Below are 27,093 nucleotides of genomic sequence, written 5' to 3' on the forward strand. Positions count from 1 at the left end.
GATGATTCCTGAGTTTGTATCCCCAACCCCATCCCCCAAAGGCCTATCCTTTGAGCTCTAGTTTTGTGTAATCGCGCTGATTGTGAAGCTGTTGCCTCTCATCCGCTAGCCCACCTTTCTGGACTCAGCCTGTGGTGCTGGGACTGGAGCTCTGCAGATGGCATTTTTTCATTTGCCAGCTGGCTCTGCTAGGATCTGTTACTAGGGGACACCACAGGAAGACTGGCAGCCTGGAAGGGGGAGAAGGAAAGTGCCACCATTCTGGACAGCATCGCTGCAGCAAAGGTCCTTCCTGGGCAGTGGCAGTACAGCTGTTCCTATCAGTGTCCAGCTTGTTTCCCACACTCCTAGAACCAGCCTCATGGGAGGCCCTCAGATACCCCAGCACCAGCCAGCCAGCGACCCCTCCTCAAGATCTGGGTCCCAGCTCAGAGGCTCGCCTCTTGAGCCTCTGGTTCTGGTTACCTCACTCCCTTCCCTTTATTCTGACAGTGGCTGTCACTATCTCTGTGTTTTCCTAGTGTCCCTTTTCTGTCCTCATGTCTCTGATATCTGTGCAACCAGTTCCCCATATTCGATTCTCTCTGGTGAGGTTTCTGTTTTCCTGACTTCATCGGACTGATACGATGCCCACCTGCCACCTTCGATCCTATACTGCTGTCCCTCAAACATCTCACACGTCACTTGTCCAAGGCAGAACTCTGATATTTCCTGGAAATGTGTGCATCCTCCCCTTCTGGATCCAGCCAGGGCTTTATCCAGAGTCTCGGGAGTCACTTGTCTTCTTGCTCGACTCACTCCCACACGCTCCGTTGGTCGAGTCCATCCCCAACCCAGGCAACCGTGCTTTTGCTAATACTGCTCCTGCCTTTTCTCTTGGCACCCCACAACTCATTTTCCCACAGAACCAAAAATAATGCCACTAAAATGTAAGCAGGGGGGTGACGTTCCCTGCATCACGTCCTTCACCAGCCTCCCGAGGCACTGACCCTGAGACGGCCCACACGGCCTGCCGAGGCCACTCACCCGCCCTGCTCTCCTTCTGTCCCCATTCTCCAGGCACCCTAGCTGTGATCACACCTTGAACACGCCAAGCCTTTTCTGCCTCAGGGCCTTGGCACCTGCTGCCCTCTGTCCAGAATGTTTTTCCTTCTCTGTGTGTACGTGGCTGGCCCCTCCCATTCTTGAAGGAGCAGCTTTAAATTCACCTCTCCAGGGAGCCCTCTGCTGACCCCTTCTTTAGAGCTGGTCCCCGCAGCCCCGTGCCTCCTTCCTCCTGGCACTTATCATCATTTCCTGTCATCTCCGTGTTTGTATCTTTACTTTATCTGTCTTACTCACTAGCCTGTAAGGTTCATGGGGCAGGGACCATGTCTGTTTAATTTGCCACTGTGTCCCCACAGTTGGTACGGTGCCCAGCTCTCATTTTCGATCTTCTAAATGAAAAAATAAATCTAGAATAGATATTGACAAAAAGGAGGGGGGAAAGAAAACCACCGTCAACTTAGCTAGCAACTGTTTTAATGAGCTCCGAGGTGTTCTCACGTAGACACCGCCACTGATCACCTCTTCCCAAAGCCACTGGCTCTTCTCTAGTGAAAGGCTGTGAGGGATGTTGAAATATGTAGCTACACAGAGAGATCACGGCTCAGCATAGTGATCTATGTTTGTAGATACGTATTTACAAATCTCTTGGTTATGTATGGCATGCATACGTCTGTATTAATATGTATATACTTATGTTTGCACCTAAGGATGATCTGGAGGGAGCCTCCGGTGAATCATAACCTCAGGGACTGTACGACGTGCAGAGGTTTCTCTGACATTGAGGAACCCATCTTGCATGTGGTAGAATGGCGCAGCTGCCGGCTAAGTGGGCTTCTCAGAGAACCTGCCTAACTCGGTCACCAAGTGTGCATGTACATGTTCTCTAGAGAGGCAAGACCAGGCTGCTGTGACTTATTAAATTCTGGCCTACACCATGAGTAGGTGTGATCATTGCGATGTGATATTCATACAGTTCTAGTCTTCTAGTTAAGTTTCATTTTAGTTTATCAGTAGTAAAATCCTTACTGGCATGTCATTTAATTTGCTTCTGTGCTAATGATGATTCTGAAGACTTTTACAGAAACGATTTGGTAATACCAAATCCGATGGTGGATTCAAGCCATCGTTTACAGTAATAGGATCATAATGAAGGTCCCTGGGGCATTCCTTCTTGTAATACTGTTGGGGGGCAGGGCAGGAACCTGCTTGGCTTCATTTTCTCACATTATCAGAAGTTCTCACTAGAGACCTCTCCCGGGGAATGGGTCTTTTCTGGCTCTGATGAAAAATAATGCGCTGTAGAGCAGAGGTCCTATGCCAGTGGCACAGCTCATGAAAAGGATGGGATTAGAGGAGGTGGGGACCAGCGACTGCCTGGCCCTTTCTGTGCCCACTCCCACTGCTGTGTGTGGACACTCGTCGTGCAAGCTGGCATCTGGGAATGTCCTGAGGAGCATCATTCTGTGTGCCTGCCTTCCAGCTGTGGTGCCACCCTCCTCGGTACTAGCGTGCAACATGTGCCTCCCCGTGCCAGCCATGAGGAGAGAGGATGAATGAGGCACCGTCTCTGCCCTAAGGCTAGGGGCACATGAGAGCTCCTAAGTCTCACAGGGCTGGAATGGGTGTCTTTATGAGGGATAGGAGGGCCCTGTGCTTATGGAGACCCAGGTCAGGAGGGAGTTGTCAACCTCACTTAAAGAATCACCGGAGAGGGCCGGCCCCGTGGCTCACTCGGGAGAGTGCAGCGCTGGGAGCGCCAAGGCCACAGGTTCGGATCCTATATAGGGATGGCCGGTGCGCTCACTGACTGAGCGCCGTGCGGGTGACACCAAGCCAAGGGTTGTGATCCCCTTACCGGTCACAAAAAAAAAAAAAAAAAAGAATCACCGGAGAAAGTGGTTGAGCTGAGTCTTGAAAGACAGGTGGTGCTTTCTGGGCAGAAGTGGGGTGGGTTCAGGAGATGGTCATTCCAGGCAGATGGAGACTTTTGAGGCAAGAAACCTGGGGCTTCATATTGTGGGAAGGGCCAGGTCAAGTTCGGCAAGGTTGGAGCTGATGCACAACCCTGTCATTCTCTCGTGCCTTGCTTCAGAGGAGCATCGGGGGGCCTCCGACCAGGTGTTCTCCTGCTTGTGCTTTGCTCTGGGCCCCCGGGGAGTGAGGAAAGAGGGAGAGCTCTCACTCCCTATGGGCCAGAGGCAGACCTCAGACCATGGGGTGAAAGTCATAGGAAGGCAAATTCAGGCTTCATAGTTAGGAAGAACATTCTAACAATGCTGGCTGCTTAATATTGAAATAAACTATGTGGTGAGGTAATGAGTTCCCCGTCCATCAGTGACTTGCCCAAACACCCAAAGCTAGTTAGGCCAGCATTAGAATGCACACTCCGGGGTCCTGGCTGCAGATTCAGAGCTCTTTTGATCACCCAGAGGCCTGGTGTTTGCTGCGTACAAAACACCACCAAATTCTGAGCCTACAACTAGACCTGGGCTGGTAGAGACACATAGCCTCGATGACTATTTGTATCTTAGTTTTCTCACAATGAACAAACAGCTAGCCACGATGTCAGCCATTTCTTTTTATTAGCTCTTAGAAGATTCTTGTTGGAAAGCTCAGTGGTCCTGGGAACATCCGTCTACAACCTCGTTGAAGAATGTGGTGAGAAAATACATGTGCATGTGTGTGTGCGTATATGTCTGATTTGGGGTGCATCACTGAGGGCGCCACTGGCTCTGTGGGCTCAGAAGCGCTTCTGGAGGGCAGACTGGATGTTCTTCAGCAGGCCCCACTTAGCTCGATTCTTCCCATGCCCGTCTGGTGTTACCACCTGCAATCAGAAGCAAAGAACCATGGCACAGACCACCAGAGGGACAGCAGCTCCCAGGAGCCTGGCCCTGCGAGCCAGACACTACACACATCATCTCACTAACTCCTCATGGCAAACACACGAGGCAGGTGCACTTTATAGATGAAGAAACTGAGGCTCAGAAGTACCAGGCAACTTTCCCAAAGTCCTACAGGTAATATGTGCTGGGGTTGTGATTACATGGACCACATCCTACCCACTTTAAGGCAGCTCATGTGACTGGGTGCTGACAACTGTGATGGGGCTGGACCCCAGATGGGCTCCACCATAGAGTAGTCCCTTGTCTCCCCAGCCCTTGCTACTTGCTTCTGTCACAGCTTTTATCAGTTGGAAGTTTCAGGTAATGTGTTTGACCTTCTTACCAGACTGGGAGCACTTTGACTGGGAAATGGGGGAAATGACAGTCTTTCATCTTTGCAGTCCCAACACTGGTTATGGTAAAGAGAAGATTCTTAGAAAAGTGGATGGAAGTGAATTATTTGTAAATCTGCCAAATGATTCCCTTTGATGCATGTAGGAATGCTTTCTACTAGTTTTGATCATTGCTACCTGGAAAAGGCAGATTCACTGGGCATGAGGGGTAAGAAGGACCTCCTAGAAATCCCACCAACTCAGCTTAGATGTGGATCTCCATGCCTTGCCTTTCTCCACTTCTCTGGTCTGGCATTCCCATTCCTTCCCAACACACATTTACTGAAGAGGCATTTAGGGAGTGAGGTTGAGACCCAGGGGTGAAAGACGGTCCACAGGGCAATGGGCTGTGCCTGGACTGAGGGCTTATGGATCAGATGGGGCGGGGTAGGGGTGGGGGTGGGAATTGGGAGTGGGGGCAGAGAGGAAAGTTTATACAAAGCACAACATCTCTGTGTACAAAGCATTTAACCTTCTATATTTGTATGCAAAGGGAAAGGACCAAAAAAATTAGACATGTTAGCATTATGCTCTCTACTTTTACAAAGTTTATTTTCAGTTTTAGAGAAAACAGGGCTGTATGCAAGGTAAAGGTGATAGTATATACATGACATTAGATTACCCCTTGCTGGGTAAAAATGGAAATAATGCATAGAAATAACCCTGATAATGGTAATATAAAAGATGTAAGATAAACACACAGAGCTATCGGGGGCAATGAGTAACAGCGTTATGAGGGGCTAGGAACTGATTCATAAAAAATAGAGGATTTGAGGTTTTGATTTAAAGTTTAGTCACGATCTTCAAAAATAAAGACTGTGTGTGACATGTAAATAGGGCAGTGAGGATTGAAGCGTGTTTATGAATGAGGGGACCAGATAGAACACAGGACAGAAGAAACAGAAAAACAGAACTTGAAGTACTAAAGAAACTGAAATGAAGTTGAAATGATAGTTCCCTGCCCCAAATGCCCCACGCTCAGATTGTGTTCCAAATAAATGCTACCAAACTTTTAAGAAAGAGTTGTTTTAGATAATGAAAGAGCAAAAGTTGCCAAACTCTTATTTATTAAGCTGGTCCCAGAACCAGATAAAAACAATATAAGCAAATACTCGTAAGTACAGTCCATTTATGATCATAGATGCAATAATACAAAATAAAATATGAGCTAACTAAAACCAGGTATATTAAAAGTAATATACTTTTCATATACATCATGTTCACGTAGGGTTTATTCTATAAATGCAAGTAGAGTTTAGCCTCAGAAAAATCAATCAATGTAATTTGCCTAATTGATAGTCATTGAAAGGAGAAAAATCATATGATTGTTTCAAATAATGCAAAAAAATTAATAAGGTTAACCTATTTATGCACGAGCTCTCAGAAATTTAGAAGTAGAAGGAAATTTCCTTAACTTAATGAGAATTATACACTACAAAAACCAAATAAAAAATAATAACTTAATGGAGAAACTTAAATATCAGGAAAAAGACAAGGATATCTATTACCACTGCTGCCATTTTATGTATGACTCAAGGCTCTAGCCAAAGCTATAAAGAAAGAAAAAGAAATGGGGGTTCAAGGATTATAAGGAAAGAGATTAAACCATAGTTATTTATATGATGGGATCATATGCCTGGAAAAACAAGCAGAATCAACAGTAGACTCTCAGATAATAAGAGTTTTTGAGAATGCTGAACCAAGATTAACCTACAAACAGCAATAGCCTTTATTTTAAACTAGCAATCCATTAGAAAATATAATAAAATATAAAATAACATTCATAATATCAACAAAGTTTATAAACTCGTTTGTTTATTTACTTTTATTGTATATATTTAAGGTATGCAACATGATGTTCTGATGTACATATACATAGTAAAATATTACTACAGTCAAGCAAATTAACATGTCAATCCTCTCACATTGTCACCTTTTTTTTGTGATAAGAGCACCTAAAATCTTAGCAAATTTTCTATACAATACAATATTATAACTAAAGTTTTCATGATGTACATTAAATCTCTAAACAACTAGTTTAACCAGGAAAACATAATACCTCTGTAGGAAAAACTTAAAAACCCTAGTAAAGCACAAAGAATATGGTTTGAATTAATGTTCAGACATATTACAAAAATATCATTTTTTCCAAATTAATTTAGACACTCAATCAAATCCTATCTGGATTTTTTCAAGAATTCAATTTACTTATTCCAAAATTTATATGAAAAAATAAATTCCTATAATAAGCTAAAAAGATCTTAAAAAGAAAGGTAACAGACTTACCTACCCAAGCAGTTCATCAAGACGTAGCACTAAGCTCAGGTTAAAAAACAATGAAAACAGTGCGGTATTGACTTAAGAGCAGAAACATAGACCAACAGGATATAACAGAGAGCTCAGAAATGAACCCCCAAATATGTGGGGATTTAATATAAGATCAAAGTGGCATGTTTATTGTAGACTAATGGAGAAAAGACATTGCTTGGTAGATGGTATTGGAAAAATTTGCTTACTAGATAGCAAAAAAAGTACATCTCTACTCAGTATTATATACAAAGGTAAAGTCTAGAGAGATTAAGGGCCTAAATTTGAAAGATGAAACTATAAATTTAGTAAAAGATTAGATAGACGATTATCTTTGTGATCTAAGCCTAGGAAGGACTTTTTAAACAAAACTTCAAAAGGTCAAACCATAATAAAAAAAGTGATGATTTTGATTACATCAAAATTGAAGATTTCTGCTGTTTCATGAAGTACACCATGATCAAGGTTAATAGACAAATGTCAGAAGAGGAGAAGATATTAGATGTCTAAAACCATTATCTAGAGTGTACAAAGACATCCTGCAAATCGCCTAGAAAAAGAAAAATGCAATAGAAAAACAGACAAAGAATATCAATAGAACATTTACAGAAGAAATCCTGAAAACTAATATGTATATGAAATAAAATTTAAAACAGTAAGGAAATACCGCTTTATACCTATTGGGCTAACAAAATAGTAGAAAGCTAGATCTTGCTAAATATAGCTGGGGCTTAAGACATAGGGATCTTCATCTATTCCATATGGAAGTATATGTCCCTGTGGTCAAATTAAGTACCCATATACTCTATGACCCAGCAATTTCACTTATGGTATATATTTTATATGGGCTCAATTGTGTCTCCCCCAAAATTCACATGTTAAAGGCCTAATCCCTAGTACCTCAGAATGCAACTGTGTTTGGAGATAGGGCCTTTAAAGAGATGATTAAGTTGAAATAAAGCCATTAGAGTGGGCCCAATCCAACCTGACTTGTGCCTTTCTAAGAAGGAAATTTGGACACACATGTACAGAGGAAAGACTGTGTGAGGACTCAGTGAGAAGGTGGCCATCTGCCAGCCCAGGGGAGAGGCCTCAGGAGAAACCCTCCCAACAGCTTGGTCTTGGACTTCCAGCATCCAGAACTGTGAGAAAATAAATTTCTGTTGTTTAAGGCACCCAGTCTGTGGCATTTTGTTATGACAGCCCGAACTAATACGAATACCCAGAGAAATTCTCACACCTCCATCCCACCCACAGGTGTCATGTGTAAGACTGTTCACTGCAGTGTCATTGAAGGTCACCTGGATGTCCACCTTGGCTAAGTAGACAGGTAATATGCGGTGAAGAAATGTATATTGCGAAGAAGAGGCAGCATCAGGAGTAAGGGATGGAATGCCATAACAACATGGATGATCATGAAAACAGGGTTCAGGGCAAAAAGGTAAGAAACAAAGTGAGATATGTAATACAATGCTATTTGTGTAAATTAATAACACATTGAAAACAGCAATACACATCATGTAAGAACACATAAGGACAAAAAGATACACATAAAGCAGAATGGATGTCACAAAAGGGAATACATCAATAAGAAAAGGGCCTTTCCTAGACCAATGTTGATAATGGACCATCGACCGAAGTGTATGATTAATGCAACCCCGTGTGTATGAGGTTACCAAACCCCACCTCCAAAAACCCCAACAAAAAGACAGATCCAGCTTGAGCCTAAGTTATACTCACTGCTAAGCTCAAGCCTATTTGCAAGGGCGAGACCTCCACTACAGACTGAGAAGGACTTTGAGAGGATGGGTGGGGGCTGGTCCTGAAGAGCTCTAGGGAAAGACCCAGAAAAGCACCAATTTGTGTCTATTGTTGGGCCTTAATTTTTACTTCCAAATCTGGTATGATCTAGGACATCCAGTTGATAGATTGTGGGAGGCAGAATAACAGCCCCTCAGAGATGTCTGTTTCCTACTCCTCGGAACCTCTGGAGATGTTAAGTTACATAGCAAAGGGGAATTGAGGTTGCTAGTCAACTGATCTTAAGATAGCGAGATTATCCCAAATCATCAAGCGGATCCAAGGTAATCACAAGGGTCCTTCAAGGGGGCAGATGGAGGTGGAAGAGAACCAGGGAGACGGTAGTGTGAGAAGGACTGAACACAAGGCTGCTGGCTTCGAGGACGGAGGAAGGGGTCATGAGCCAAGGAATGCAGGTGGCTTCTAGGAGCTGGAAAAGGCAAGGAAGTGGATTCTCCCTTAGACTTTCGAGAAGGAACACTTTGTAGTAGTAGTGCTGACACTTTGATTTTACCCAGTAAGATCCATTTGGTCAGAACTTCGGATCTCCAGAATTGAAAGGAAATAAATATTTTGTATTGTTTAAACCACTAATTTGTTACAGCAGCAATAGGACAGCTGAACAGTTAGATTTGTCATGGGATGAACTTTGTAGAAGTTAGGTCAGATTTAAAGTCAGAGGGAAGGCTGGCTGATGAGTTCTCTTGGTTAGAGCATGGTGCTGATAACACCAAGGTCAAGGGTATAGGATCCCCATGCTGGTCAACCGCCAAAACAAAAAATAAAATTGGTGTTAAAGTCAGAGGGAGACAATGACTCAAACAAACGAGACTATTTCCAGGGAATGGCGGTTAGCAGGTGTATTGAGGACCAGAGGAAGAGCAGAAGAAGAAACTGAGGCCAAAGTGTACATGGCTTACCTAAAAACACACCGTTCTATCCCTTCAAAAATACCAATCAGGCTCTTTGATGTCAGAGGCTCTCAGCTGAGGACCATGGGCAAAAAGGGGTATGTAAGACCAACGTGGTGCCTATCCTCATGTAGCTTGCAGCCTAGTGGATTTGGGACGTGGATCCAGACACACGAGCCCCAATCCAATACTCGTTCCAGTGCATGATCTTGCCTTTCAGAAAAATAAAAGTTCGGCTCTCACTGCTGTTGGCTTTGACATCTCTCTCCCAGAGTGAGGCACCATGTTCTCAGGGCTCAGTGCCTCAGACTTAATTGCATCTGATCACAGTGCAGGGTGACAAAGAGCTCTGGCCTTGGATACAGACCTAGGTTCTCACTCAGCTCCTCCTTCATGTTACATGAGGCCAGACATGCCCCCTTTCTGGGCCTCAGTTTCCTTATATGTAAAATGGCAGTAATATCTCCCTCCTTTCCAAGTGGTTGGGATGATCAGTGATAATGAACATACAGTGTCTGACACAGAGTCGACCTTCAGATGTGACCTTTAAAAGGTGTTAAAGTTAATTTTTTTGTTGCATGTATTATACTCCAAATAAAATCTGTTTAAAAAATCAGGTTTTAGACCATGCAAATCAAATATAAAAGTTGTTATATTTCACTTCTTTTATAAAAGTACCTGTGATGGAAATATTGCATTTTGGATAAGAAATGATTCTGCTGCCTCATTGCAGCATTTAAATAAAATCTTTCAGTAATACCTGCATAGAACTGATGCCAAAGGAAAAAATTTCAATTTTATAGGAAAGAGCTGAAGTCATTACTTTTATGAGACTTTATAAATGTCATTCAAACACATCATCTTATTTTCATTTGCTGTAGAAGCCTTTACTTATGCAAATCATGACAAATGTTAAGGAAACCAGTGTTTCCCCTAGAATGCTAATATAACCACAGAGAAGGGAGGAAGAATTACTTCTGAAGGAAAAATCTATATTGCAGCTCCTCGAGTCAGATAAAAATGAAGCTTCCAGAAAACCTCATTAATTAGGGCTCTGCTCATTTAGATTTTTGTGTTAAAAAGCAAAGGGACTGGAAAGCATTTCATTCTCTTACAGGGAGGGCAAATTAATCGCAAAAACAATTTCAAGGGGAGTGTTATTTCTTGACTGAGTGTATAGAACACTTAACAGCTTTCAGACACCTTATGATACTCTGTAATTATTAATTTTATTTATCAATTTATTTTTTCACTCCTTAATCTAGATATTTGTTCATATATTCATTTGTCTGGTCACATTTTCACTCATGTATTCGTTCAATAACCATTGAGAACCTGCTGTATGCAAAGTGCTGTGGTAAGCACTGTGGGAGAAAGAAAGAGGAATTAGATGTGAGTTTTGTTCTCAAGAGGTTCATAGTTTAAGAAGGATGACAAAACATCTACAAGAAAGACCCAAGAGGAACTGAGGTGGCAGACTGATGACACACTTCTGTCTCTCCACCTGTCCCCATCCCTAGCATCTAAAAATGACAGAAGATATATTTTAGAAAAATTAATAACAGCACTGAGTGCTCTACGTAGGCAAAACACTTTTGAGGAATTCCTAAAAACTGAAAAGGCAGATGGAATTAAATTGAAAGACAGATCAGCAGTCAAGAGGACATCTTGTGAAATGTGGTAGCAGCTGGGGGGCACTCCATGCTCTGCAGAGACGGGTATCAAGAACAGGAAGGGCTGTGGGGCCACTGATGGGCAGGGTGCTTGGCTGGTGTATAGCAGCAGGAGCAGCGGATAAGATAGGCTTCTTCATCCCACTTCTTCCTCATGCATGGCAGTGTCTGGCCTCTGGGGGGTGCTGCATGTGGGTGCTGGGCTCCAGGAGCAGAGAACAAGCCTTGGACCTGGCAATCAGGATGGACTAGTCTCTCTGGAGACCTGCTACCGGATACTGCCAATACCATAGTCCTGTCTTATCCTACTTGTGCTTCCCTGTATCCCTAGAGGTGACAACCAGTTGGATGCCTTTCGTCAAACATTTAAGCCAGGAGAGGAAGAGCGCGTCGCTTGTTAGATGCTGTTGGGCATGGGGTTCTAAGGTCACACAGAGGCTGGGCCACGGCAATCCAAAACCACACGTAAGCTGAATTTAGCAGATCCAGAAACTAAAGGCTAGCTGAAAATGGTGCAGATTCAGAGAAAAGCAGAGATATAGATAGATAGATAGGTGAGAGAGAGAGGAGAGAGAGAGAGAGAGAGAGAATCCGAGACTGACTGATGACTTTCCATTACCCTTGGGTATCAGATCAGAGGTATGTCCTGCTATTGGTCTCATGACACTTCCCTCTCTCTGTATCATAAATTTCCCTTTTTCAAAAGCTGAAATAAATAGACTTGTCCTCTTTGCTTCTATAGATTCCCTGGTTAAAACATAATTTACTCTGATTTCAAAGAACACCATCATGGTTACACAGTAAGATAGCTCTGGGCAGCCTTAATATTTTTCTTCTCTTTCTCCTTTTAATATCAATAAAATGATACGCATGAGAGTGCGTCTGCTGGGCATATAAAGAAGAATCAGTCCTGCATTACAAAGCAGGTAGGGATGATCTTGCCCTTTCTTTTATGGAGCCCACCTTGACCTACTCAGTGGCTATTTCTTGACATTCAGATAAACAAACAATTTTTTTTTTTTTTTAGTATAAATAGGTCCTACCTATTGCATGGTAAAAAAAATTATTCATTGTTTGCCAGAAGTTCAGATTTAACTAGACATCTTGTATTTTTATTTGTTATACCTGGCATTCTAACTTTGTCTGGGATAGCATCTCTCTCTTTCTCTCTCTCTGTTTTATCATTCTCACACTGCTATTGTTTTTTGTTCTTCTCACACAACAACTGGACCCTGGGCGCCTTGAAGGCAGGGATTATGCTTTATTTTCCTCTGATTCTCTACACCCTAACATAATGCCTGGAACAAATGTTTTTTTGAATCAAACAGAGCTAACCATTCTCAGGCCTCATTTGCAAAGTCTGGTAGAGGCCAGCAGCTCTCTCTTTGGACCCAAGTTAGTAAATTTCCTGGGCTTGGACAGAGAGCCGTAGGGTGGGTGCTATGATCTCATGACCATCCTAACAGAGCTGCACCCAGACCTACCAAGATAATCTGTCTGAGGAATGATGTGCACACTACCTTGCAGATGTCACTCCACTGACCAGGTCCATTTTCATTGACGGCTCTGACTTTAAACAGATATTCGGTGTTGGGGGTCAGGTTGTGCAGCTCCAGACTCTGCTGCATTATGTCCCGAATTTGTCCACAGAGCTCTGTCTGCACATTGTTAGGAGGAGTAGTAATAATTTCATAGAATTCCATCTCAAAAGAGTCCACGTCTTCTGTTGGGCATGTCCAGTAAACCTATGGAAGAAATGAACATGTCGGTGTGATACTAGTACACGCCATTTAGCTTTCTTTCCCATAGAGATTTGTGTTTTTGACCCTCTGTAGGGCGAGTTTAAGCTGGCCCCATTCCCTGTAGGTGCTGAGGACTTTGAACCAGAACATGTGCAGCAGTCTTGGAAGGCTGTGTGATAAGGCCTGGCATGGTGCTTGCAATGAGTTTCAAGAACAGAAGATGCCCAGTGCTCCTTTGGGTTCTGTTGCTGTTAGTCAACGTGGAGGCGAGAATTGTCCTCCTGACACCGTTAACCAAAGTGGCCACCATCTATTGAGCACCTATTATGCATCAGATCCTGTCAGGTGTTACCATCCCTAACTCAATCCTCACAACCTCCTGGAAGATAGATTTTGTTATCCCATTTTACAGATGAGGCTCAGAAAGGTTACATTTAGCAAATTTCTCTGGAACCATGGAATACTAGAGATGAAAGTTTATCTATCTCAACCCTCTACATCGTACACAAGGAAAAAAGAATCTAAAGAGGTGAAATGACTTTTCTAAGAAATGGAGAATATATGTTCACATTCAAAGCACAAAACATCAACTCCTAGGAGGAGATATATTATCAAGTATCAATTAGCAGATGGTGTCTGACATATAAATATTTTATAATAATTGTATTTTTTAAACAGATATATCTATAAATTTAAATGTTATAAGTTTATAAAATTAATTTATAATTTTATGAGTACACAAATTTTACAAAAATTATACAATTAATTTATAATTACTTTTATATATTTAAACTTTAATATTTTTTATAAATTTATAAAATAATAAAAATAACTTATTTTTTCTCATTATCAGAACAAACATACTTATTTTAACATACTTGGAAAATACAGAAAAAGCATAAAAGAAGAAAACAAACGTCACTCATAATCCCACAATTCAGTTAATTCACTATTCTTTCCAATTTTAGAATACACACAAACACATGTAATTTAGATAGTACTGCTTTGATTCCTGATTTCTTTCACTTATGATATTTTATATGTTTTTATATCATTAAAAATTCAGCAAAGCACCACCTTTAAAAACTGTCCTGTAAATAATTTAATCCTTCTAAAGTTGAATATTTAGGTTGTTTCTAATTTTATACTCTAATCAATAAATGCTGCAACAAACCCTTTTGGGCATAAATCTTTGAGTTTTAAATCATTTCCTTGGAAGGGGTTTCTAGAAACTGAGTTAAAAAATTTCTAGGATTTTAACAATACATATCAACACATTATAAGACTATCTGTAAGAATGTTTTCTGTGCCCAAATCCTAAAGTTTTGAGAGAGGTGTCAACACAGGCTTAATCTTCTGTATTACTGAGCAGTGTGATTCCTGTGTGAAGTTCATTCCATGATCCAACAATGGAGATTAATGATATTTTTACATCAAATGCCACTGTCTGGCGGTAGGTTTATGTGTCCTCTCTTGACAGCTAATGCTCTTTACTCGGTTGTTTTGTGTAGGCCCCTTTCTCAAGCTCATCCAGGGATGACTAATAGGGGGTATGGGGTGATTATTCCCCAAGCTCAAGGACAGAGCAGACACCATCAGTCCTTTGGTTCCTAGCAAGATCCTGACAACTTCCCAAGAGGTCTGAATTGACATGAAGATGAGACCTACTGCCATCCCTGAGCTAATGTTACATAAAATGTAGACCTTGTTAACCTAGTATCATTGGGAAATGTAGTTCAGCTGCTCAGTGATGGGCATCTCTTATGTGAAGGGCAGAGATGCTTTCTCTTGTCTGATAGCCCATGGGAGGGCGTGTTCTACTTTGCAAAGTATGGTCATTCTTGGTATTAGTTATAGACTCCAAAACATACATTATGATGTCTCAGGAGAATGGAAAAGTAAAGGTTGATCTGTGTCTGTATTTCATTTTCTTGTTTTTAGACACTTGATAGTAAAGTGTGGTGTGCAGACAGCAGCACTGGCCACACTTGGAAGTTTGGGAGAAACAGAATCATGGGCCCCACTGAAAACTACTGAAACAGATTCCAAATTTTAACAAGATTCCCAGGTGCACATTAGTGTTTGAGAACCACTAGTTTAGATTTCAAAGACGCTAAAAGTCTTTGGGAGTGTTCCCAGATTACGGCGGCAAAGGGTGGGCTCTTTTGCCCGTCTTCTGCGTGGAAGCAGGTCCTGGGCTGGCCTGGAAGGTGGCCCCATAGCCCGAGGAGGCAAGATATACTTTAACGGAATATCTAGTTGCGTGCTAATCTTTTTTCTTCCCTGAACTTTAATAAAGTATTCTATAAACAGTTCAATTTAGGTTCAGCTGGATTTGAAAGGTATGTTAAGGGAGAGGCATTTGTCCCTGTTAGGTCAAGAGAGTAAAGGGGAGCTGTGTCTTTCTTTTGAGGTGATGGCAGCTGTAGAAGTCTGTGAGAAACTCCACTCTTCACTTCCCCCTCCTCCCCCAAAAAGTTGAATCTCAGAAGACAAGAGTTGTAATTCTGTTGGGGTACATTCTTCCAACCTTTCCAAATCATGGAGAGTCTGGATATTTCCTTTAGAAAAGGTAGCAATTTAGAGGAATCACAGCTGATAGGTGATGGAGCCTGCATTTCTAACTCCAGTTTCTGTGCTTTCTCTATTCCAGGCTTTCCTTTGGGAAATATTACACTACCTAAGCAGTCTCTTCAAATTACTCTTAGTCTGGGTTCTCTTTCAGTAGAGAAGCTGCCTTTGGAGTGGGGGTGGGACTTTCAGGTGTATTTCTGACTAGGAGTTAAATACGTCGACTGTTTGGGTTAAGACAGTCTTGGGTTACTTAAGATTTCAGGAAGTTATCCCTTTTGAATGGGCTGACCATAGAGTCCGGAGGAGCAGATTTGAGTGGCCAGACCTTAGAGGTCAGAGGTGTGTCCTTCCTGACTACCCGCTTCCATCCTGTGCCCCCTGCTCCCACCTTCCCCACAGGGCCTAGAGCCTTTCTTACCTTGGCAGCTCTTGGATACACCAGAGTCTGGTAGATAACAATTGGGCCCGGGGTCTTCACAGAGGCGTCGTTGAAGGAGTACCAGTTGTGACAGCTGCTGCTGTTCTGCGTGGGCTGGCCCTCCGCTGCAGTGCTCCAGTAGGTGTACAGGCCATCTGTGGGCTTGGCGGGTGCGGCCGACTGGGCTCTCCCACAGGCCTCCAGACCCACCTTGGCCTTCTCGCCAGTGGTGTTGAAGGACAGCAACGAGGAGCTTCGCTGGTATATCTGCTGGTTGCCAAAGCTGTGGGTGCTGAAAGTGACCTTCCTGGCAATCATCATTTCTGAGTGCACGGGGTAGGGGGAGGGCAGCGAGTCCCCGGAGGAGCACACCTTCTTGGGTCCCATGGGGAAGAGCTCATGAATGGCCGTGGAGAGCTCAATGAAGTCCAAGGGCATGCAGTGCAAAGAGTGCAGCCGCAGCTGCGGGTCAGGCCTGTAGGTGCTCTGGATGCCGTCCTCGATCTGGTCCACAAGGATCTTGGCAGACTGCAGGAATGCCACTTGGCCCGTCTCCTTCAGGGCTTCCTTGGAGTAGGCAATCAGGCCGTCCATTTCGTTCACTTTCAAGGTTGTGATGGACACATATTTTTCGATCTCCTTCTGCCTGGACACTTCTAGATTTTCTATTTGCTCCATGATGGTTTTCTCTTTCTCTTGAAGAATGTTGCGCAGCTTCAGAAATCCATTTCTGATCTCTTTTCGCTTTGCCTCCTTGTCTGCCTTAAAGCTGCTTTTTAAAATGTTGAATTCCATTAGGTCATTATCAATCTCATATCGGACTGCAAAAACAACCAAGTTAGTTACTGTTAAAATGCTTATCTCCCCAGAGATCAAAGCCAGTAGCAAATTGGAGCAAATTACCTGGGACTTCGAGGAAGCAAGTGAAGAGGGAGGGAAGGCACGTGTGTCTGGACTGAAACAGGCTAGAACAGTTTGTGAAATGAATGTGCCTCCCTCAGGACACTCCTCCCTCCCGCCTTCTCTAATACTTCACTCAGGTATACCAGCCATCCTTCCCTGGCAATGTCTATCTGTGACAGTGGCCTTGGCTCTGAGGTTGGAAGTTCAAGGCCACCTTGATGTTGGTTTTCACCAAACTTCGCTTGTCTGCAAGTCAGACTTCAGGAGAGATGAAGTCACACATTGACTGGCCGCTGCTTTTCCCTGTAGGAAAGCTAACTTTTGCAGTGGTAGGAGAAAGAACTAAATTTCTGTTGACTACTTCTAAATGCTGCCTTGACTCATTTACCAAGAATTCAGCCCTAGACAACGGTGGGAAATCAGCAAAATTTTCCTTCATTGAGGAGACTCTTTCACATGCCCTTTTTACCCCACTGGGGGTCTTTGTCTCTCTCGTGGTTCAGCTATGTGGCCTCTCCAGCCTTTCTACCGCTCCCATTCAAGAAAGGGTTGCTGTCCCACTTCAGGGAGAACCAATTCCTCCTGCCTCTTCTCACATGGTATTTGGATTTTAAGTGCACTCAGTCAGTCATTCAAGAAACATTTACTGGACCCGTTACATGCTGGATCACTTTCTAGGCACCAGAGACACAGGTATGAATACAAGAGGGCACCTGTGCTCAAGGCACTCGTAAACCCAACAACACTACAGTTGGAAGATGCTATGGCAGGGCAAGCACGTGGCACATCTCTGTTTGTGAAATGAACACCTTAGTTGGCTTTAAAGGGTTTTAGGCATTAGGCAGCAAGCTGAAGAATGTCAGCTTTCTATGCTCTATGCTATAGTTAAGGTCCTCCCCATGAAAAGCTGACTCTTATGAATTGATGGGCTATAATCCTCACCTAATTTTACTCAGAAGTGGGGATGACCAAACACTTTTTCACTTGATTCTTATCATCCTGGGTCCACAGGAAGCTGAGCTTCTGTGGGTGTGGCCATTGAAACAATGATGTGCATCTAAGTGAGAGGAACAGGAGAGGTCCCTAGACCATGAGAACAGGGACAATGGCTGCCATGGTTACCACTATGACTAGGGTGTGTAGAGGTGATCAGAAGGTGTTTGTCCAGTGAAAGCTATTCTTTCTAACATCTCTGGGGTGAATGTCGTCAGTGTCACTCTCTTGCCTACTCCCTGAAGCCCCTGTTTCCTCTGCCCATCTCCTTCCTCACACTGGCTCAGAAGGGATGAGGTGGGGAGAAACTACTAGGGTGAGGTTTCAGGGGTGCTGCAAAGTGCTCCCTGTCCTCCCCAAATGCAAGCCCTCCTGTGACTTATGGCAGTTGAAATTCTACTTTATGCATTCTTTCCTTTCTTTTTTTAAAAAAATAGTAGCTAGGATTAAGTTTATTTTGCATGTTAAAGGCAATAAAGAAAATGAAGGAAAATAGAGAAATTTTACTTGTGATTTCTCTACCCTAAACACTACAATGGCTACTATCAAATATGTACATGTCCTTCCAATGTATTTTTAACATTGTTACAACAAAAGTAATTTTGATCTTTTTTCACTTAACACTATACCCACCATGTCACAAAACTTTCATAATTTTCCTTTTAATGGATGCATTTTTTTGGTATGCATTATTTTTTTTTGCCTATTCAGTAATTACCCACTGTTAAAGATACTTGGATAGGAAATTCCTCACTTTATTAGGGATTAGTTAAGCTTATGTAGAGCAAAGCCCTGAGAGGTAGGATAAAAATTTCTCAGATGAAGGGAAAGAGGCAGTGCCAGGAGAGGAGAAAAGAAACAGGAGGCCAGAAGCACTCCCACCCCTAAACCTCACAAATATGACAGCTTTGTAAGAGCTGATCTTAGAGCAAATTCAAATCAAGGTCTCACTCAGGCAATACACTTAAAACTAGCTACTATTTATTAAATATTTATTATGGACCAGATCCATATATTATCATATATAATACATATTATGGACCAGATCCCTACGTTATCATATATTACATATATCTTTCTACAAGGAAGATTTTGTTCCCATTTATAGATGAGGAAACTAAGCCTCAGAGAGGTGAAGTGACTTCCCAGTGTCACACAACAAGTAAAAGGTAGAAACCAGGCTCTGTTCCTAATTCTATTCGTCTCACTCCAAAGTCTATGTTCTTAATTGCTCCAGCTGTGGTTCTCAGCCCTCTGTAAGCACCAGAATCACCCGGGGAGCTCTAAAAAGCTCTTCTCTTGGTCTCACTTGCTGAGATTCCAAGTCAGTTGGTCTCAGGTGGAGCCCAGGAATCCAGGTGAGGCAGTTTTCAGATAGGTTTAGAATCTAACACAGGATATCTCCTGGGGATCTTGCTAAAAATGCGGGTTCTGATGCAACAGGCAGTTCTAACAAGCCCCTAGGTAATGCCAATGCTGCTGGTCCTTGGCCCACAGTTTGAGCAGGAAGGAGCTAAACGTCTGAGCTCCCTGTAATCCAGTGGTCCTCAGCCTTGGCAGCACATTAGAAACGCATGGGGAGTGTTTGAAAAATCCCCATTGCTCAGCCTCCACCTCTGTAGGGGTGGGACAGGGGCATCAGTTTTTAGTAAAGCTCCCAAACTGGATCTTGTGTCTAGGGTCCAGAGTTTCTCAATGTGCATTCTCAAATCACCTGCTTTTGGATAACCTGGGGACCTGTTTAAAAGGCAGATTTTTGGCAGCTTCCCAGAAAGTGAATCAAGTGCTCAAGAACAGTTTTGAACCCCTGTTAAAACTAATTTTTTTTTGTTGTTCTTTCAACAAAGTTGGACAGGCTAAATTCTTTGCCTACATCTAATATCTAATTTACCTATTATCCCTGCCTCCTTCCCAGGTGCTGGGCTCCCTGGAATTTGTACTGGTTTTGTCCTCCCACCTTCAGTCAAACTTTGCTGTCTGACTTTTAGGTGCCCCTGGACTCAGAAATGTACCCTAGGCTCTCCTGTGTTACGAACCACAGCAGGCTGTAGGCAGCAGCACCTTCCCCTGCCAAGACCCTAAAGAATCCAGCTGAGCCCAGGCACGGGCAGGCAGAGAGCCTCACCTTAAGAAAACCTTTTAGGAACTACAGGTCTACCCATTTTCTTGGCAATATGGCTCCTGTAGGGTTTCTTTAATACAAAGTCTCCCCTGGTGATTGTTCTAAAACTGAATAAATGTAATCAACAATGTTTCTGGGTAAGTAAAAATTGAGAAAATCAAGGTATTCCTGAAATAGCCCTGCTGGGGAGAGGTCCTGGGTGGTGTGATAATGAGCAAAGCCTGTCTCTGACCCACCTGTACATCCGATGGGGTCTTTCTGTGCAGCTCAGGGAAAAGCTGCCTCCCTCCTGCATGTTTAGGCATGTTTGCATGATGGAGACTGAAATATCCGACAAAGGAAAGGGGCTGGGTTGATCTCGTGCACTTTGGTCACTGACTGTAGGATACCCCTCAAGGTGTAGGAACAGCCCTTAAAGAAGTAGACGATGGTGGTAGTCATGGTCCACCGACCCCTTCAATTCCTCTGTCTTTAGTTTCTGGTCACTGTATAGCACAGAGAAGGCTGTCAGGTGAATGCTGGGGAACTAACATGGACATTGGAGTCTGATATATTGGGTCTGCCATTTACTAGCTGCCTTGTGCCGATTACTTATTTGAACCACAGTTGTCTTATCCGTGGAGGAGATTTTAGTGCCTATCCTGTAGGATTACTGAGATTGGATGTGTGTTCCAAAGACCTGTGTAAAGTAGGCCTCCATACAAGGTGCTCCTCCTGGTGGCAAAGGGCCCTAGTGGGACTCCTTGGGAGTCCTGATGTCTAGTTAGGTGGAGACACACCCAGAAATCATGGGGGTCTTTCCTGAACCCTGTCTCATTGTGGAATCAGGATCAGTTTCCTTATAGAAACTGTAACTATGCTATATGTAGCCAATATAAAACAACCATGAACAGGCATGCAGAGGGAAAACAAGCTGTTGACCAGAACAATACTGGTTATTTCTGAGTTTTCCTATTATTACATATTTGCTACCAGTTCATTTACTTTGTTGTCTGCAAGTTTTGGGAAAAATTCATGGGGAAAAATTTAAAATTAAGATGATTGTCAACACTGACAATTCTTTCCCCATGCAAATTGAGAAAATACTGAAGACATCCAACTTCAGTGACAAAACATCTGACAAAAGCTCACAGAACTTCAGGATACCATACGAACAAACTCTTCGTTTTTCAAAAGGGAAAGTGAGGCCCAAGAACATAAAGATTATAATGAAGATGATATAATCTTTATGCACTTATTATATGCCAGATAGTTTTTGCACACTTCACACAGAGCAATTCATTTGATCCTCACAACAACCCAGTGAGGGGTTTCTACTATTGTCCCCATTTTACACTTGAGAAAACCAAGGCACAGGAAGGTTAGGTGGCCGGTGGTGGTGTCTAGGCGTGGACACCAGGACAGTGACTGGCCAGGTAGCCCAGCGTTTCCTGTTGCTCTGACTGCCCCACAGGTGGAGGCAAGGCTCTCACTGAGCAGAACGCCCTAAGCCACTTTCCCCATCAGTCCCTGAGCTACAAGTTCCTCTGGAGGGGAGAGAAGGGGCCTCGCACCTGCTTTGAACTTGGCGATGGCGCTGAAGAGCGCGGCGGCCCTCTCGGAGCAGGCGTCGATGAGGCTGACGGTGTCGTGGCCGTTGTGGAACGCCACCTTGCAGAAGGTGCACAGCAGCTCGTGGTCGTTGCGGCAGTACTCGATGATGCGGCTGGACGGGTGGTGGACGCAGATCTTCTCGTCCTGGTCCTCGGGGCTGGTGTCCACGAAGACGTGGTCCTGCATGGCCACGTCCGAGTGGAAGGCCTTGAGGCAGTCGTTGCACAGGTTGAGGCGACAGGTGATGCAGCGCTTGTAGGCGATGCGCCGGCTGCGGCAGACCTGGCAGAGGATGGGCCCGGAGGAGCGGTCGAAGCGCCACTTGAGGTAGCCGTGCTGCTGCATGTAGCGCTTGGTGAGGCGCCCGCGCAGGTAGTTCTCGGGCAGGTGCATCTTGTAGCTGTAGGGCATGCAGTGCGAGCGGTCACACACCGGGCAGATGAGGATGAAGAAGTTCTCGGTGACCTCGGCGTGCTTTTGCAGATGCCGCAGGCACTTCTCGCACAGGCTGTGGTGGCAAGGCAGCATAAACGAGTGCAGGCGCAGTCTGTGGCACATGGGGCAGGTGAGATGGTCGACCAGATGGCTGCTGGCTGGCATGGACTTCACCTCATCGACCTGAGTATCGCTGCTCCCGATCCGCAGGGCAGTCTTGGAGCTGGAAGGAAAAGCAGACAGAGGGCGTCAGGAGGCAGGCTCAAGAGCTCGCTCGATTCTGCGCCTCTGAGAGAACTCCTGGTCACTGAGAGGCACCCCAGTGTGGTGGAGAGGAGGTGGGACAGGGGCACAAGGGCCTGGGTTCTCAACCTGCCACCACCTTCTTTCAGCTGGGCGACCTCAGGTAATTAGTTAACCTCTCTCCACCTGTTTCCCCTTATAAAATTAGTGCCCATATCATAGAGTTTCTTGAGAAAGTTAAAATTGGATTTAATCCACAAGGAGTGAGAGTGGTTCCTGGAACATGGTGAGTTCTCCACAACAGCTTGTTGTTGGTTTTGAGCAAGAGAAAAGTGGCAGAAACTGGACTGGCACTACCAGCTGGGCCTTGGTGTTCTTCTGGGTATCAATAATATCACAAAACACCCCATCAGACAAGGCCATTCCACTCCTGGGATGGATCAAAGCAGAAACAAGACCACTGCATAATGTCTGAACTCACACAAGAACATCGCACAAACCACAAAACTGACCAAACACTCCCCCATCCCAGCCAGTGGAAGTGACTGACTCTGACTGATGCTTTTTTTTTTTTCTTCACCATTTGCAGCTTTAGGTTCACTCTGTCCTTCTGCTTTCTAGATAAGATTTATTAAGATACCCAAAAGAAGATTTATCCCCATGTCTTCACCTAATATGATCCCCAATCCTATAATAAGTTACCAATGCTTCCTACCAAGGTACCTCACACTTGCTATAGTATATGTTCTCACTTGTTGCAATGAGTCAATAAATCCAATCTTGTCCAACTACGGTGTATTCTTGGTGGGTTTTGTCTGGGAGGCATTGACATTATTATTATTATTATTGTACATAGGACAAAACACAGGGGAGGGTGGGTAAGTGTCCTTCCAGGACACTAGGAGGTCAATACCTGAGCCAAGCCTAAAACCTGTGTTGTCTGACTACTAGACCCACAGGTAATGGTTGAGGGTCTGGGCTGTAGGGGCAGACTGCATACGATGGAATGCACCACTTTAGAGTTGCACCTTTGAAATGAGTGTTTCTTAACCTCTCCCATCCTGTTTCCTTATCTGTAAATCAAAGCTCACCATGTTACTTTCTTCGTGAGGTTTCTATAAAGTCTAAATGAGATAATCCATTGTAAGTGGTTAACTTCTGGTACGTAGTAAGCATTCAATAAATGTGTCCACTATGAGGGTACTTCAGAAAGTTCCTGGAAAGATTTGTATTATCTTTTAATTCTATTTTTCCATGAACTTTTTGAAGTACCTTCATATAACTACTCTTGAAAATAGTGGTCAAATCCATGAAAAGTATGTTTCTACTGTTGTGTGTGTGTGTGTTAAGATTCTCTATTTGTATAATGTTAGAGACTGATTTCATATATTTAATTGTAAGAACTATGGAAGATGTAAAAGCATGCTTACAAATTCAAGTGTATGTTCTAGGAAGTTACAATTAGAGCAAAGGCAGTTATGAAAATAATGAATTAGCTGAGGGAATGGAGGTGTAACAGACACAATTTGTGGCTGTTCCTATCTCTTTTTCTTTGTTCACATTAGTAATGTTTGGGTATTGATCTTGACATTGTGGCTGTGTTCCCTTCTGCTTTTGCCTGCTTGTATTCTCTATATGTCCTTGTCTCCTTCCCACTCCTCTAGCCAGGGATCTGTGTCTCAGAGTCCAGGCATCAAAGGTGCTTCCCAAACATGCTAGAATGGAGTGGCCCTGTGGTGACAGAGAGGGCCCCTTGTGTACACTCTGGCCCTTAGGGATTTGGATGCTGGACTCCAGGTCTGCCAGCCTCAGTGTTCTCAGCTCTGCTTCCCAACCTCCTGCTTGTGCCCTGAAGGGGGTCACCTGAAGACACAGGTCAGTTGTACACGTGGCAGCTGGATGGGCTTCTTTAGTTTGATAAAAAGGTAGGATTCTGAGACTCAAAGTATAACATAAGGGGAGACAGCATAGGAAGTCAGAAAGAGGGAGGGAAGGAGCTACTGAGGAAAGAGAAAGAGAGTGCAGGGCTGAGAGAGGGTTGTCCATGGCCCAGGGAGCTGTAGTCAAGCTGAACAAGGAAGTGAGACACAGTAAGGCAGAGAGCAGTGAATGAGGGCAGGCTAAGGTGGGACCAGACAGCTGCTGAGCAGGAGGTGATGATGAGGAGCAGGGCGGCCCCGGGTCAGGACCCCGGACAGAGGCCAGGTGGAAGACAGTGCGAGTGTACTCAGAGCTGAACTCCTGACACTGTGACAGCATCTATGCCCATCTTCCAAAAGTCTCAGGCTTGGATTGGGCATTCAGTGGCCATGGTTTCATTCCCAGTCTCCAAGCCCAGCAGCCTTGTCTTCCTGCTGAGATATCCTGCCTCTGCTCCTCTGCACAGCCCCCCTCCCTCTCCCAAATCCAGGCCTGTTCTCCTGGCACCTGGATTCTTACTGTGTCACCTGGCAAGTTGCCCAGCTTCCCTCCTTGTCCCCTTCAGGCCATTCTGAACATGGGAGTCACCTGAAGAGGGGTGGGGCTTTTACAATTCTGATGTCCAGGTCATACCCCACATCAATAAAACCAGAACGTTTGGGGATAGGGGCTAGGCATCAATTCTTTTTAAAGATCCCCAGGTGATTTCAATGTTCAGCAGGGTTTGGGAGTTACTGATACCTAAGCCATCTTCCCAAAGCACAAATTTCATCCCTCCCCTGTTGACGTGGGCTCAGTGGCTCTCCATTGCTGATGCACAGAGAACGAGAAAGTTCAGAGGAGAAAGGAATATGGACACTTCTTTCCACGCCTTAGAATTTCTTGACCTGCATTCAGAATTCCTGCAAACACATATTCATGCAAACACCATGAGAGGGCCATGGGTGGAGAGGAAGATTTAATAAACATCTACTAAGTGCTTAATTGCAAGATGGATCATATTCAATTTATATTTTTCGATCCCATAACAGATGAGGAAACACACATTAATCCTCACACCTACCTGAATTCACCAAACCTTCGCTCACAGAATTGCTTTTCCGACCTTGAAAATCTTCAAACCTGCCTCCCATTTTTCTGCCTTTTCTAATCCTGTCATCTTCTGGTGCTGAGCTATGGTTTTTCCTCCTCTAAGAAGTCTGTCCTTACTACTCCAGACTCCCCTCATGTGTGACATAAGAAGACTGGTCTGGCAGAGCAGGAAGAGGACATGGAGGAAGAGGACATGCCTGACATGGACGGTTTATACCCCAGATGAGTAAGTGAGACCCTAAGTGCCATGACTTCTGGATAGGAAAGAAAAGGGCAGCAGGAGTTCATGGGTGTCTGGAGCACTTATATTAGTTGTTGGGGTCAAAAGGGGTCCAGGAAAATTCTTATTTTTCTAATAAATGTTATAGATACCAAGAGTTTTATATCACATAACAGATTACAAAGCACATAAATTAATCCTCATACCTACTATACTATGGCAGGTATTGTTGTCTCCATTTTGCCATATAGCATTTTATTTATTTATTTTTTAGTGGCTGGCCAGTTATGGGGATCTGAAACCTTGACCTTGGTGTTATAACACTGTACTCTAACCAATTGAGCTAACCAGCCAGCCCCACAGTATGGCATTTTAAAGTTAAGAGCACAAACTCTGGGTTCAAATTCCAACTGCATCATACTAGCTGTGTGATCCTGGGAAATAAAACTCTCCAAGACTCAGTTTCCTCGTGGGCACAGTGTGCTTGGGGTGAGGATTAGCTGGGGTCATGCATGCAGTGCCTGGCAAGTTGCTTAAACATTAGGAATTAGCTATGACTGTCTTGTACAGATGAGAGAGTTGGGGTTCAGAAGAGTGCGGTGCTCATTCATACAGTTAATGGAGCTTAGATTTGGAACTCAAGGTCTATATACAGTTAGTGGCTGTTTAGGAGACACTTAATTGCTACAAAATTCTTGGTCTCCTTTTTTCAGATAGAGAAACGGACTTGGGGGGCACTCTCCTGCCCTGTGGACCCCACAGCTGGTATGAGGTCCCCAGTTCTCCTGAGCCAATGTGGCCCCTCATTGGGTGCCTGGCACTTACGAGGTACGGATGCTCTTGAGGCGGCCCTTGTGGAATGTGATGGTGGCATTGCGGCAGCAGCGGCTCTCGTAGTAGTAGAACTTGACGTTGCTGCTGGCCGTGCAGCAGTACTTGCAGTTGGGATCATTGGCCCAGGAGCAACAGCACCAGTGGCAGTTGGGGCTCTCCGCACAGGTGCAATGACAGCACTGGCAGTTCCGCTCATCCTTGTAAGGGCAGGGGAAACAGGTGCAGTTCCGCTCCGAGGTGAAGATGAACTTGCAGCACAGACAGGAGCATAAGTGAGGACAACATCTCTGCCATGTACAACATGGAGAACAAACACACATAGCAGTCTCCATGGCATCTACATAATTTTCACCTGGCCCCTACTACTCTTGATGCCTCCTCTACCAGAATCCTGCAGTCAGTTCTCCAGTGGAGGGGTCCCTCTTCCCTCTGGTCAGGTTGTCAGCTTGGGGGTTGCAAGAAGTTGACTTATGAGGCCTTCACAGGTGGTGTCTGTGCCAGGAAGCTCATGGGCTGGCATTTACATATAGCACCTGAGTGCATTTACTTATGTCACAATCCCTGTCCCCCCACCATGTCTCACCATACTGGGTAGATAGGAGGATGAGAACTGGGGCGTGGTGGCAGGTGGGTTGATGGACACTCCATGCTTCCATAGGACCAGATCCAGAGCAGTGGTGAAGCAATGAGCATCCTGGAGGTTTAGCTGTCACTTGTCACCTCTGGGGTTATGGAGTAGATTTCAGAAGCTATTTCTCCTTATTTGATGCTTTGCCTGCAATTTGGGCTCCTTGACTTCAGGGTATGTCTTCATAGACTGCAAGGTCTGGGTATGATTAATTGGCAAAGTAGATTGACATATTTTTTCTCTTTTTGGACTTTTTCTACCTCGTTAGAACTCTTTATTTGGTGAGCAAAGCACAGTGTTTACAAATAATAGCAATTCCACATTTAAAGAGATATCACCATCTGGAGAAAGAATTAAAGGG

General features: G+C 44.2%; 1 protein-coding gene across 1 annotated transcript; it reads right to left on the minus strand.

Annotated features, from left to right (window-relative positions):
* Positions 1-3,787: 3,787 nt before the first annotated feature.
* On the minus strand, positions 3,788-26,436 carry TRIM42 (tripartite motif containing 42). The gene is made up of 5 exons (XM_063115398.1): positions 26,096-26,436; positions 21,321-22,018; positions 15,750-16,570; positions 12,536-12,760; positions 3,788-3,874 (listed from the first exon to the last, which is right to left on the minus strand). The coding sequence occupies exons 1-5, from the start codon at positions 26,434-26,436 to the stop codon at positions 3,788-3,790; spliced, it is 2,172 nt and encodes a 723-aa protein (XP_062971468.1).
* Between the last annotated feature and the right edge of the window lie 657 nt (positions 26,437-27,093).

Source organism: Cynocephalus volans, chromosome 11 (assembly GCF_027409185.1).
Source record: "Cynocephalus volans isolate mCynVol1 chromosome 11, mCynVol1.pri, whole genome shotgun sequence".
NCBI classification, from domain to species: Eukaryota; Metazoa; Chordata; class Mammalia; order Dermoptera; family Cynocephalidae; genus Cynocephalus; species Cynocephalus volans.